The sequence below is a fragment of the Amblyomma maculatum genome, chromosome 4 (assembly GCF_055883805.1).
Source record: "Amblyomma maculatum isolate TAMU_Amacu chromosome 4, ASM5588380v1, whole genome shotgun sequence".
Lineage (NCBI taxonomy): Eukaryota > Metazoa > Arthropoda > Arachnida > Ixodida > Ixodidae > Amblyomma > Amblyomma maculatum.
The window spans coordinates 2,705,180-2,719,379 of NC_139347.1; the positions used below are offsets into that span (position 1 = coordinate 2,705,180).

Sequence of the window (14,200 nt, forward strand, 5' to 3'; positions counted from 1 at the left end):
TTGCGTAATGTCGGACAATCAGCGGGGTGATAAGGCAGCCCACGCAAGCGGCACAGAAGGAGGCAACTAATTAGCAAACCGTTATTTCGCAACAGTATCTGATACATGACTACTTGCGTGCATCAGGCTTTCTGACGCGTTTTTTAGACGAAAGTACCGGAAGCAAGAAGAACAGTTTATCCAGCTACTCCGCGACAGCTAAATAATCTTTTGCAAGTCCTGAAGGCTTTCATATTTTGCGCACATGTGGGTGTTCATCTTGAATATTCGTACTGATCAGACTTGGGTGCAATCAAATATGACGAGAACAGAGGTGCCCTTTTCACACCCGCCTCATCGGTGTAAATACACTACTTCAAGCGGCGGTGAATAGTTTGTGCCTTACTAAAGTAAAGTGCTTGTTTGCATGAAACGTTTCTGCTAATGTTTCTTTATTAGCACACATTCTTCTTCGGCTTCCTTCCCTTGTCGTCTCCCATTTCAATGCATTTTTAATGGATTTGTGGTTTGAACAATGGATAAGAATTGTCACTAAAAAAAACCGTTGCATGCCGACATGTCTATTTATTTACTGATATAATTTTCTTCCAGTTTCTAATGTATAAATAAAGAACAACACGCAGATTGTATGACCGCTTAAGCACACACTGATGCTTGACAGCTTTTTGAGTTGACAATACCTAATTCAGTATTGCACAAATATCTACTCCAGAGGGTAGTAGAGTCTGCGAAAGTGGCTCTACTACAGCGATGTCCAAATTTCAAGTGAATGACAAAATGTTCAACTACCACCTTAAAATTTTCCATTGCTCTAATGGTGAAGAAAATTCAGATGAAACGCATGATGGTTGGACAGTGAGTTATAATACTGAGGGTGTCTGTTAGAAGCAATCGCAAGGAGAGAATTAGTTTTTAAAAGGCAACGATGCTGTCTTTGGCTTTTTAATTTCGCCTTTTTGTCTATTTCACAAAGGTCAGGTTCTCGCTTGAAATATTTCTACGTTGTTCCTGTTCCTACATTAAATTTTTAGCCAATGAATAGGGTTAATCAGGCATGTACGAATCTATTTAAGGGGTTTAGGAGGCTAGTTTAGATAGGATGTAGACAACTTGTACTCCTGGAATGCAAGCATTCTTGCATTGCCTCCACTTTGCCAGCCAAAACACCTAAATTTTTAATTCAAATGTGCCAGCAATGAATGACCGCTTTTCTATAGCGGTGCGTAGAAGCGTTGTGAGTTGGTAGCAGCGTTAAGCCATATGTTCATGATCTCTAATAATCTGATGATATGAGTGTCATCTGGTTATCTATGCATGTTCATAGTTCCACTGCTTTCACCATAGTCCTTGTCTAATGGAGCTTTTAAACAGCGATACTCTCTGTATCAAAATTCTCAAAAAAGCCACACACTCGCATTATGGCGTCTACAAATTACAAACGATTTGTTCTCTGAACCCAAACAATCACGGCCACAAATACATTTGAATCCGTTTCTTTTCGAGTGCTGAAGACTGTCGAATTCTCATCAAGGAGACAGGTATAAAAAGTCATATTATAGTACTCTTGTACAAAACAAATGAAAGGCATCGTATCTCTTGCAATTATGGTACCCTTTTGTGTATAGGGCAGGGAGGGCCGTGCACACTCCATATGGATGAGGTCCAAGGACATTTCCCCACAGTTCGGACACTCCCCTTAGAAGGCATGTGTCAAAGAGTTTCGCTACGCCGGGTACGTCGTGGTGTTCGTGAGGAAGCGGTGAAACACGCGTTTCTCGGCTCTCGTTAATTCTTTACACGCGTGGGGGTAAATTTTGTGTCTGTCTTGATATGGCTCGACCTGCGAACTGAGGCTTCCCTCCCATTACCCTTCTTCAGCGCTCTTTCATAATGATATAGTTGAGTCATTTGCTGTAAAGTGTACGCCGACGTCGCCTCCGCTTCATTTGAGGAAGGGGACGAGGTTTCCCAGTTAGAGAGCAGGCGGTCAGCTGCGTCTGCTGCCTCGTTTCCTTAGTGATTTATTCAGTCTTCACTTACTTTCGTATACTCTCACCATTATATTTTGCATTTATTACTCGTCTTTTCATAATATCTTGCCTCTGAAGTTAATATTATTCTGTAATAACCGCATTTCTTCAGTTCTCTGTGGTAATTTTTATTGTGAAGAATGATTATATTGCGGCCAGCAACATTGTATCTTTATGTGGGTCGAAGAAAAAAAGTTATTCCGTGTATTCGCCTCCTTGTCGCAATTTTGAATGCAGTATTTATTATACATAATCCGACTGTGTCTAAATTCATCCCATTCTTTTTATTTTACGCAGGACACTACCCTGAAATGGTCGCAACTGTCTGGCAACCAGCCCATAGTATTCAACAAGGGCCAGTAGAAGGTTCCGAAATGAGAACTCATTTCCCTGACGCCGGAAATTTGGTATGACAAAGTAGTCTTCCGTGCACCCAAGTCCAGGAGAAAATGATCTTTAGCGGATACAAATCACCATGGTAAGGCCGAGTGGTGCACTGATGGATGGTGACGATCTATGGACATCGGCGCCAAATGTCGTGACTGATGCCGCCAATGCCTCGTCACTTGATGACACTGGTGCCATGGACAGCTATCCTGGGGGCATCGCTATGTCCGTTCAGGAGGCGGTCGGTACTGCTCTTTCGTTGAGTTTCATAACAGTTTTCACCGTAATCGGTAACGTGCTGGTGATCGGCTCAGTTTTCAACCATCGGCCCCTACGCACAGTCCAGAACGTTTTTCTGGTGTCTCTTGCCTTGGCTGACATCGCCGTAGCGCTTCTTGTGATGCCATTCAATGTGGCCTATTCTATCATGGGGCGCTGGGTGTTCGGCTTGCATATGTGCGAACTGTGGCTCACGTGCGACGTGTTGTGCTGCACGGCTTCCATCCTCAACCTATGCGCCATCGCGCTGGACCGGTACTGGGCCATCCATGACCCAATCAACTACGCCCAGAAACGCACTCTGCGACGTGTGCTTTTCTCCATCCTCCTGGTATGGGTGATCAGCGCATTGATATCTGTTCCGCCATTGATCGGTTGGAACGACTGGCCGGAACAGTTCGACGAAACGTCACCCTGTCGTCTCACACAGGTTTGTTGCAAAATCGCTGCTGCCGTTTCGGCTTTTTTCTTTTTGAGGAGCTCATAAGATAGCAAGCTAAAGTTTGTTTATTAACTTCGACACTTCATTTGTAATGTCCGACGACAGGATATTGGACCTCTCTGTGTTTCAGAAGTGTTTCCATGCCGTCGCACTCCTTGCACTGCTTGCTGAGATTTCAAGCATGAATCGTCAGGGTCAAACAGAAATTTTGATATCTAGAGATGTGTAGTATGAATGTCGCGTATTGGTTTGAACAGAACAAGCAGGCATGAACTGGTTCCTGACAAATTCTTGATGAAAATATCTGCTTTACGTGTCGTACTGTTCGATACTTAAAGTGTCGTGAAAACCTGGTCATTTCTGTATAGACATGATACGCTTTTATTTGATTTTAAGCGCCCCTGCTTTATATTGGGCAGAGTTCAAATTCTAAACTTTCTTCTGTTCCGATTATTTTTCTTCCCTTTGTGGGTACATCCCACTCTGAGAGCTTGTGCAGCAGCGGCGTCTAGTTCGCAGCTTGTTCTTAAACTTTCTTAGGAATACCGGAATTGTCAGAGCATTTTAAGCATTTTACAACGTTCAAATTTCATTACGTTTTTGAAGTAAAATGTCAAAAACGTTTGGTTTAATGCAACGTAGTATATCCCTTCGAAGCGCAAGAAATCACCGAGGACGCAAGCAACATCAGCTTCTCAGCATATGTTATATGTTTTAATATTTTGGGCACTAAATCTCTGGAAATTAGGTGAAACTATTATCTCCGCAAGCTTGGTCACAAATTTCATTAAGGAAGCACCTTACATGCAATGCAGTGAAAGTTTGACCGAATCGTTCCATAAACCTTACTCCAAACTAGGTTACATTGAAGAATCTTGGACTTGAGTAAGGCAGCACTAATGAAACCCCGTCGGTGAACACGTTCACTCATGCTTTGTCTTTTTAGTGAGATAACGAGAAAACATATTTACAAAAGAATTTAAGAATTTTTTTTTTCTCTTTTTAAAATTCAGTGATGTTATAATGTAGATTCAAAGTCTGATTCTGTACTGTCTCTTTTTAAAATTATATATACGTAACAAGGAGAGCTCATCAAACATGGCCTGCATTGGGCCTAATTATTGAAATTTGAAAGTAAATATTGTAAACTGCGCGCAACGTACGCCTATGAAATATCTTTACATATATATATATATATGTGTGTGTGTGTGTGTGTGTGTGTGACGGACAGAAGCCAACAGTCGGCGAGGTCAAGGAAAGCATTGGGGATTATACTTTGCCTTTTTTTTTAATTTTTACTTCAATAATCATGTAAATTAGTAATGTTATCTGTTTACCGGGAAGAGAATTACACACAAATTAAAAGAAAAAACAACAACAAACCACAACATCATTTATATATATATATATATATATATATATATATATATATATATATATATATATATATATACATAAATTAAATATATATATATATATATATATATATATATATATATATATTTAATTTATGTATATATATATATGTATATATATATATATATATATATATATATATATATATATATATATATATATATATATATATATATATATATATATATACATAAATTAAACATTACTAGACAGTACATTTATATGCTATCGTAGCAGCTCTTCGACACTTTCACTCAAGTTTTTACCACGGAACTGATATGCATTATCATCTCACATTTGGTGAGCCGGTTTTTTTTTAAGTGCAGTATAAGAGCATAAGAAATATTGAAGATATTCTTCAGCGTTAGCGCCATTATCTTTGCATCATTACTGCCCTCAACCTTACTATCATTGAGCCCCTAGAAAACTAAACAATCTATGGGATTTTTTTGCAGTGAAATTCCGTAAACCATAAAGAGCTTCATCGGGCTATAATGGTTGAAAAACGATTCAGTTGCACAGAAATTTATATATCAAATGAGTAAATTGAAATTTGCAATTCACCATGACAGAAAATGCAATACCGTTTTTTTTTTCAGTCTCACGGCTCTGAAGGAAAGGAAACTCTCACTGCTCTGAAAAAAAAAACAAAAAAAAAACAAAGTTCTTATTATCGTCGCGAACACATTTGTTCACAACATATATAAAAATATTATTGAAAAAATGTAATTTTTATGGCACTTCGATCGCAGGCTTCTCTTCTATATACATAAACTGTGATGAGGTTGCTGGAGAAGCACGAAACCTCAATAGGCTATTCGGTGGTCGTCTTCGTCACCGCCTGCTTCACGTGTGGTCTGTCGAATGCGTAAATGCTCTTTCGCACATACATACGTTCAGACACATAATTATGTGTTTGTATATGTATGTATGTATGTATGTATGTATGTATGTATGTATGTATGTATGTATGTATGTATGTATGTATGTATGTATGTATGTATGTATGTATGTATGTATGTATGTATGTATGTATGTATGTATGTATGTATGTATGTATGTATGTATGTATGTATGTATGTATGTATGTATGTGTGTGTGTGTGTGTGTGTGTGTGTGTGTGTGTGTGTGTGTGTGTGTGTGTGTGTGTGTGTGTGTGTGTGTGTGTGTGTGTGTGTGTGTGTGTGCGTGCGTGCACTGAGGCGCAAAGTGCTTTTCGTTTCATTGCCTCACAGTCGTTGTTTGGATAGTTCGTGTTAACATGTGACGACAGATATAACAGGCCTCATTTATTCCGCTACAAGCGGAATAAAACGTATCATGGTACAAAAATGCTAGGATAGTTAACCTTTCTCCCGCTGGTTAAGGACAAAAGACCAGTCGAAGGCGTAACATTAGTAGTATCCCGCATCGAAAATTGCTCATTTCAAGCTCATCAAAGGGGAGGCGTAAGGTGGACTGTTTGGTAACTGCAATGAATGTGCTTCACCACTTTAACATTTTTCTCACTCTCGCTTTTGTATGTCTTGGTGCAATCCTCCAGAAGGCAATCCAAAATAAGTAGCACGCAGTAAAACTCATCCTAATTTATAATATGCAATACTGCGGCCGGTCATGCGGTTTTTCCACACGCCCTAATATCACCCCAAAGGCGGAAATACTGTTCGTGCCAACCCAACTTGCTTTAGTTCGACTTGCTTTTTAAGCTGAACACGGTTGTTTCTTTATTGTATTTATTACCACTTTGCAGGCAAATATTATATTCATATTTTTAAGGTTTTAGTACTGTTGTTCACAGGGTGGAGTGTACCTTGTCACGCAGGAAGCCGGCTACGTGGTGTACTCGGCGAGTGGCTCTTTCTTCATTCCACTTTTCATCATGACCATCGTCTATTTCAAGATCTTCCTGGCTACGCGCCGGAGGCTACGGGAACGCGCGAATGCCGCTGCCAAGGTGCCCAGTTCGGCGGCACGGTGCCCAGCCAGCGCCGAACCTTCAGCCGCACTGCTTCAGGAACGACACCCTTCGTGTTCGGAGGACACGCCTCCTCCTCAGTCACGAAGCCAGGATGGAAGTCGACCATCGCTGGCCGACACAAGTGTGGCGATTGAGCAGAACGGCCGGCCTCCCAGCGTCAAGGTGTTCGCCTGCTGGGAAGAACGCCAGCGCATTTCGCTTTCTCGCGAGCGGAGGGCTGCTCGTGTGCTCGGTATCGTAATGGGAGTGTTCGTGCTTTGTTGGCTGCCTTTTTTCATCATGTACGTTACCGCGGCGTTCTGCAACGACTGCGTCAAGTCCGAGCGCCTCGTGAACTTCATCACATGGCTCGGCTACGTCAACTCGGCGTTGAATCCAGTTATCTATACAGTGTTCAACATCGACTTCCGCCGCGCCTTCCGTAGTATCCTGTGCGGAGGGGTGCGCAGGACGCATTTGTGAGAGCGCCACACATTTCTTTTACATTACTGAACTCATCTCAAACAGACGTTCCATTTCTCTTCGTTCTTTTGTGCTCTTGCAGTGAGAGTTGAGATACATAGTCTAAGTGTCATTATGGGGTCGTTGTGATCATTATTTTTCCTGAATGCAACTGCATTCCAGCGGGGGTTCTTCTACTTCAGCATCCTACAGAAGCGGAGGCTGTTGTCGCTGCATATATGTTGTTTTTTAGCAATCTCCGTACTTGTCTCGCATACTCGCTTCATGTCGCCATATGTAGGTGCCTAAGAAAATGTCATTGTGAGAGGAAATTCCAAATGTAAAGGTTGTCTTTTAGAGTCATAAAACAGAAGTGCGTTATCTAGAATCAAATGCTATATGTCTTTTTAATTCACTTCATGTATATTTCAGCAGGTTTATTTTTGGGTGAGCAAGAAACTTTATGCGTTCCCAGGTTGCAAGACCTTTAATCACCTTTGGGAATGCGAATTTGTCGGTCGCCGCTTTATGGTGAGCTCGAATATTTAGTTGTCATTTTCATGACGCCCAACAAAATCCAAAACAAGCTAGTGCCCCCCCCCCCCCCCCCCCCCCCCCATTCTGGCAAACAAATACGCTTCTCAAAAAGGCACCACTGTGTATTCGTTGTCCCAGGCGCACAGGTATTGTTGTGTTCAGGCCTGAATTGTATTTTACCACACTGGCTATCCATATGGTTGACACTACAGATGTTTCGGCGACGCTGCTCAATACTCTACATACACTCATTTTGCGGGGCCGGTATATCCTACCGCGTCTAACAGCCTGAATAGGTTTGGTACGTTGCAGTTCTAATTGCTAGTAATTATTCGACACTTGTTTAGGTTTCTATGACATAGGCAGAACTACGCATAAAATCGGACCCGATATAAGCAAGGAAGTCAAAAAACACCTGCACGATTATTGTCATTGTAGATAGCGTATGTAAGTGAACATTGATATTTCATTGACATAATTAGTATAAACTCTTAAAGTCATGATTCCTTCCCGAAGTCATTTTTTTCGGCATTATTGAACTTTTGCACCGCTGGAATGTTTTTGGCGGAGCTACTGAATTGTTAGTTGCAGTTTACGATGTCTGTGAGGGGTCGCCAATGCATAACGACATTGATTACTCTTTATTCATAACCGCGTGCTTCAACTGAAATCAATCCCACCTACTGCATCCAATAACGCTTTACATCACAGACCATAGTTGTTCGTGTGTGTGCATGTATGTTCGTGCGTAGCTTGTAGTTATTAGGTAGCGCTTGTTGCAGAGGCGGAGCATGCTTCAACCGAAAAAAAAAAAGATCAAAAGGTAAAAGCGGCGTAGGCCTCCACAACGAGCAACATCTTCCGCCGTGGCGTTTGGGAATTTGGAGTTCGATGCGGCTCCGAAGTGTTCCCTTCTGCTGCAAAACAAATGTGCGCGTTCGTACCTAAACGACGGGACTCTTACTCGCTCGAGTCTTTCGTCCTTGTAGCTCGTTTCGTGTATCTTATGTGTAATTCGTTCTGTGATTCTGTGAATTCCGCCGTGCCGCTAGTAGTTAAGCATGATCAAGCTTTCTGGCCCTGGTATTCCATCATGTAGCTCTAATTTTTATTGCGAAGCAATACTACTTTAGCTACCACCTCAGCCCGTCAAAAGACGCGGCGGTGGCAGCCACGCTTGACCTTTAGCGTGACCAGGCTGTGTGACGTCATACCATCTGTGTAAGAGTGGGGGCTCAACTCGCGCAGTCGCCTTGCGCGGTGGCAGTTACCGCCTGACTTCTGCTCCTCTCACCAGTGGCGCTGCGCGCTGCGTGACGTCATACCATCTGTGTAAGAGCGGGGACTCACCGTCGCCTTGCGCGGTGGCAGTTACGGCCTGACTCCGCTCCTCTCGTCAAGCCATGAGATGCCGCCTACAGTCAAAGCGCTTAGGCAGGCTGCAAAGAGGAAGCAAAAGCGAGCCACAGAGACAGAAGAGCGAGAAGAACGGCTTTCCAAGCGACGAGCGCAAGAAGCAGCTAGGAGGAAAATGCGGTCAATGTCTTCGGTAGCAGAATCGACGACAGAAGCAGGAGAGGAAGGTACGAATTTGTCCGACAGTTTGGAACGTGCATCTACTAGCAGCGCTACCAGTTCGGCGACTAAAGTAATGAAAGGCAAATGCCTGAGAAGTCTCACCTTGTCTAGCGTTCCTGCCAATCCCGCACTTAAACGCGCGCCAAGGAACGTCACGCGACAGGAGCGATGGCGTACAATCCAAACGCACACTTGTCGGAGAAAGTGTGTCAGATACTGCGCCTTTCTTCCAGACGTATCTAAAACCATACCTAAACATAGTACAGTGAAGCGTCACCATAGCCATAACAGCAAACATAACCGGAGCATCACCATGGTGAATATAGCACAGCCAAGCATCCCCACAAGCGGTACAATAGTAGTACCACGTATTGCTTCGCAATCACCAGGCTTCACCAAGCTAAGCCACAGTCAATTTTTATCTATGCAGCTTTAAACTATTGGAAGTTTGAGTTTAATACAAGCTGGAGCAAATAGGATTCAAATAAGACAAAAGGACGTATTTCAAAATAAATTTCCTCCTCAGCGTTATGTGATGCGTGAATTGTTGCTGGCGATAAAAACTGCTAAGGAGCTTCTGTGCCCAATTAATGCTATATGGCCTCAACATGTTGTGTAGAGATGCAATCGTGCTATTAAGCTCCATATTTGACGGGATAAATATACGTGATTCGCATGGCTACATCTAGATGTGACACCTCTAACCTCGAGGCTGTATACAGCATGGAATTCCGCAGAACGCTAAAAAAATTCATCTATTCATTAAGAGTTAATACTCTTTTCCTGTTAAATTTTTTGCTCCTAACGTGGGATTCGAGTTCTGTTTGTGAACAGATTCTTTTTCCGGTACGTGCTCTAACCGTCAAACAGAGAGATATGATCACTTGTTTGCGTAACACCTAAGTGTTTCAGGAAGCATTTTATACCAGCACCAATTTGTGAGCACTTTGTAAGAACTATCGGAATTCATACCTCTTAGCAGCTACATTACGCCCAAACAAATTTGTGGCTCCAGCGTAGACGCTCAGGGAAACGGCGGGAACAGCGAAAATGAAAACCATCCCATTAAGCTACAAGCTTTAGTACTGAACTCAATTTGCTGTGTGCTGACACAGCGGCGAAAATCTTTGAACAAAATGTATAAGAGGCAGCCTCTGTCGAATTATGTTTCTCGGGCCTTCGAGCGTGGATATTTTTTATGACTCTTCAATAGCACACTATTACACTAATGCAATGTGGATAATAGAATCTATGATCAGCCCATGTGTATTACCAGTCCATTTGTCTTTGTGGACATATGGGAGTAAATTTTTTGTTTGCAGATGTTTAAGAATCTATTAAGTTTTCACATCAAAATACGTTTTCGCGAAGGCAACAAAACTGCGTAAGCTTCATATTTCCTTTGCTACCTTCATTTCCCGCTACTGCAAACAAAGCGTAAATCTCATTTAACTTTACCATGATGGATGCATGTGCCTGAACAAAATGCCCAGAGGCCAGATTGGTTGTGCCTGCATTGAAGGCATTTGTGTCTTAGCTGCACGTTTTTTCTTGCTATGGGTGACCATACTAAGTTAGCGTTTCAGAAACTTGTTACCTTCGCATGTTTTCTTTTTTTTTTTTTATTAGAAGTTGTTTGGCTGCCACCAATTACAGCTGTTAACTTTTCCCAGACATTAGCACGGTATTTGTTGCTTAGGTAGGTGCTGTGTTCATAAATATCGCGTAGATTGCTTATTGAAATAATTCTTCAAGGCTTTCCGATGTGGTCATGGGGATAGTCGAAAAAGAACATCTACGCAAAAGTTTCACCAGTGTGATTGTAAGTGCTCCTGCAAAAGTGATCCTACACAGCAATAATAAAGCTGAAGTGCTCGCATTTGAAATTGCGGCATTTACGGCTTTTGTACACCTCCAAATTACGCGAAAGGTGTATCATCTGGCAAGCTTCGTTATGCAAGTGAGCGTCTGATTGTCATTTCTTCCACCACGTCGCTTTATAACTGATGTCTAATCATGTTCAAATATAAGGTATAAGAAATGTGACGAACATGTCCACATTCTACAACGAACGTTTCTGAGTTCAGATGTTTAAAATCGCAGCTACTCACGGGGACATTTGCAGAGGTTCCCATGAAATCTTCCCGAACATGTAAACAAAACAGAATGTCTCTTGAGTTGTCAATACCTCTTTGTGAGGCATGAAATATTTCTACGTTTCCATGCAAATAAATGAAACAGTTGTGCTGTTGCATAAATAAGCAAAATAGACGTAGATCGCTACAAAAGTCTTGGTAGCGGCAAATAAATAGCTCTATATCATCATACCACTGACGTTTTGACACGTCAACTTCATTCTTCATAATTAACAAAGAGTAAACAAATTGTTTTCACGAGTTCACACTGCTGCAGTGAGATAGCGTGGCAGGCGCAAATTACAAATTAGCATCAAGTATATATATATATATATATATATATATATATATATATATATATATATATATATATATATATATATATATATTTAATTTATGTATATATATATATATATATATATATACATAAATTAAACATTACTAGACAGTACATTTATATGCTATCGTAGCAGCTCTTCGACACTTTCACTCAAGTTTTTACCACGGAACTGATATGCATTATCATCTCACATTTGGTGAGCCGGTTTTTTTTAAGTGCAGTATAAGAGCATAAGAAATATTGAAGATATTCTTCAGCGTTAGCGCCATTATCTTTGCATCATTACTGCCCTCAACCTTACTATCATTGAGCCCCTAGAAAACTAAACAATCTATGGGATTTTTTTGCAGTGAAATTCCGTAAACCATAAAGAGCTTCATCGGGCTATAATGGTTGAAAAACGATTCAGTTGCACAGAAATTTATATATCAAATGAGTAAATTGAAATTTGCAATTCACCATGACAGAAAATGCAATACCGTTTTTTTTTTTCAGTCTCACGGCTCTGAAGGAAAGGAAACTCTCACTGCTCTGAAAAAAAAAAACAAAAAAAAAAACAAAGTTCTTATTATCGTCGCGAACACATTTGTTCACAACATATATAAAAATATTATTGAAAAAATGTAATTTTTATGGCACTTCGATCGCAGGCTTCTCTTCTATATACATAAACTGTGATGAGGTTGCTGGAGAAGCACGAAACCTCAATAGGCTATTCGGTGGTCGTCTTCGTCACCGCCTGCTTCACGTGTGGTCTGTCGAATGCGTAAATGCTCTTTCGCACATACATACGTTCAGACACATAATTATGTGTTTGTATATGTATGTATGTATGTATGTATGTATGTATGTATGTATGTATGTATGTATGTATGTATGTATGTATGTATGTATGTATGTATGTATGTATGTATGTATGTATGTATGTATGTATGTATGTATGTATGTATGTGTGTGTGTGTGTGTGTGTGTGTGTGTGTGTGTGTGTGTGTGTGTGTGTGTGTGTCTGTGTGTGTGTGTGTGTGTGTGTGTGTGTGTGTGTGTGTGTGTGTGTGTGTGTGTGTGTGTGTGTGTGTGTGTGTGTGTGTGTGTGTGTGTGTGTGTGTGTGTGCGTGCACTGAGGCGCAAAGTGCTTTCCGTTTCATTGCCTCACAGTCGTTGTTTGGATAGTTCGTGTTAACATGTGACGACAGGTATAACAGGCCTCATTTATTCCGCTACAAGCGGAATAAAACGTATCATGGTACAAAAATGCTAGGATAGTTAACCTTTCTCCCGCTGGTTAAGGACAAAAGACCAGTCGAAGGCGTAACATTAGTAGTATCCCGCATCGAAAATTGCTCATTTCAAGCTCATCAAAGGGGAGGCGTAAGGTGGACTGTTTGGTAACTGCAATGAATGTGCTTCACCACTTTAACATTTTTCTCACTCTCGCTTTTGTATGTCTTGGTGCAATCCTCCAGAAGGCAATCCAAAATAAGTAGCACGCAGTAAAACTCATCCTAATTTATAATATGCAATACTGCGGCCGGTCATGCGGTTTTTCCACACGCCCTAATATCACCCCAAAGGCGGAAATACTGTTCGTGCCAACCCAACTTGCTTTAGTTCGACTTGCTTTTTAAGCTGAACACGGTTGTTTCTTTATTGTATTTATTACCACTTTGCAGGCAAATATTATATTCATATTTTTAAGGTTTTAGTACTGTTGTTCACGGGGTGGAGTGTACCTTGTCACGCAGGAAGCCGGCTACGTGGTGTACTCGGCGAGTGGCTCTTTCTTCATTCCACTTTTCATCATGACCATCGTCTATTTCAAGATCTTCCTGGCTACGCGCCGGAGGCTACGGGAACGCGCGAATGCCGCTATCAAGGTGCCCAGTTCGGCGGCACGGTGCCCAGCCAGCGCCGAACCTTCAGCCGCACTGCTTCAGGAACGACACCCTTCGTGTTCGGAGGACACGCCTCCTCCTCAGTCACGAAGCCAGGATGGAAGTCGACCATCGCTGGCCGACACAAGTGTGGCGATTGAGCAGAACGGCCGGCCTCCCAGCGTCAAGGTGTTCGCCTGCTGGGAAGAACGCCAGCGCATTTCGCTTTCTCGCGAGCGGAGGGCTGCTCGTGTGCTCGGTATCGTAATGGGAGTGTTCGTGCTTTGTTGGCTGCCTTTTTTCATCATGTACGTTACCACGGCGTTCTGCAACGACTGCGTCAAGTCCGAGCGCCTCGTGAACTTCATCACATGGCTCGGCTACGTCAACTCGGCGTTGAATCCAGTTATCTATACAGTGTTCAACATCGACTTCCGCCGCGCCTTCCGTAGTATCCTGTGCGGAGGGGTGCGCAGGACGCATTTGTGAGAGCGCCACACATTTCTTTTACATTACTGAACTCATCTCAAACAGACGTTCCATTTCTCTTCGTTCTTTTGTGCTCTTGCAGTGAGAGTTGAGATACATAGTCTAAGTGTCATTATGGGGTCGTTGTGATCATTATTTTTCCTCAATGCAACTGCATTCCAGCGGGGGTTCTTCTACTTCAGCATCCTACAGAAGCGGAGGCTGTTGTCGCTGCATATATGTTGTTTTTTAGCAATCTCCGTACTTGTCTCGCATACTCGCTTCATGTCGCCATATG

General features: G+C 42.1%; 2 protein-coding genes across 2 annotated transcripts; both read left to right on the forward strand.

Moving 5' to 3' along the window:
- Positions 1-2,505: 2,505 nt before the first annotated feature.
- On the forward strand, positions 2,506-6,994 carry LOC146190213 (putative G-protein coupled receptor No18). The gene is made up of 2 exons (XM_084599777.1): positions 2,506-3,126; positions 6,377-6,994. The coding sequence occupies exons 1-2, from the start codon at positions 2,506-2,508 to the stop codon at positions 6,992-6,994; spliced, it is 1,239 nt and encodes a 412-aa protein (XP_084455903.1).
- A 6,368-nt stretch (positions 6,995-13,362) lies between these two features.
- On the forward strand, positions 13,363-13,923 carry LOC146190214 (putative G-protein coupled receptor No18). The gene has a single exon (XM_084599746.1). The coding sequence runs from the start codon at positions 13,363-13,365 to the stop codon at positions 13,921-13,923; it is 561 nt and encodes a 186-aa protein (XP_084455872.1).
- Positions 13,924-14,200: the final 277 nt, after the last annotated feature.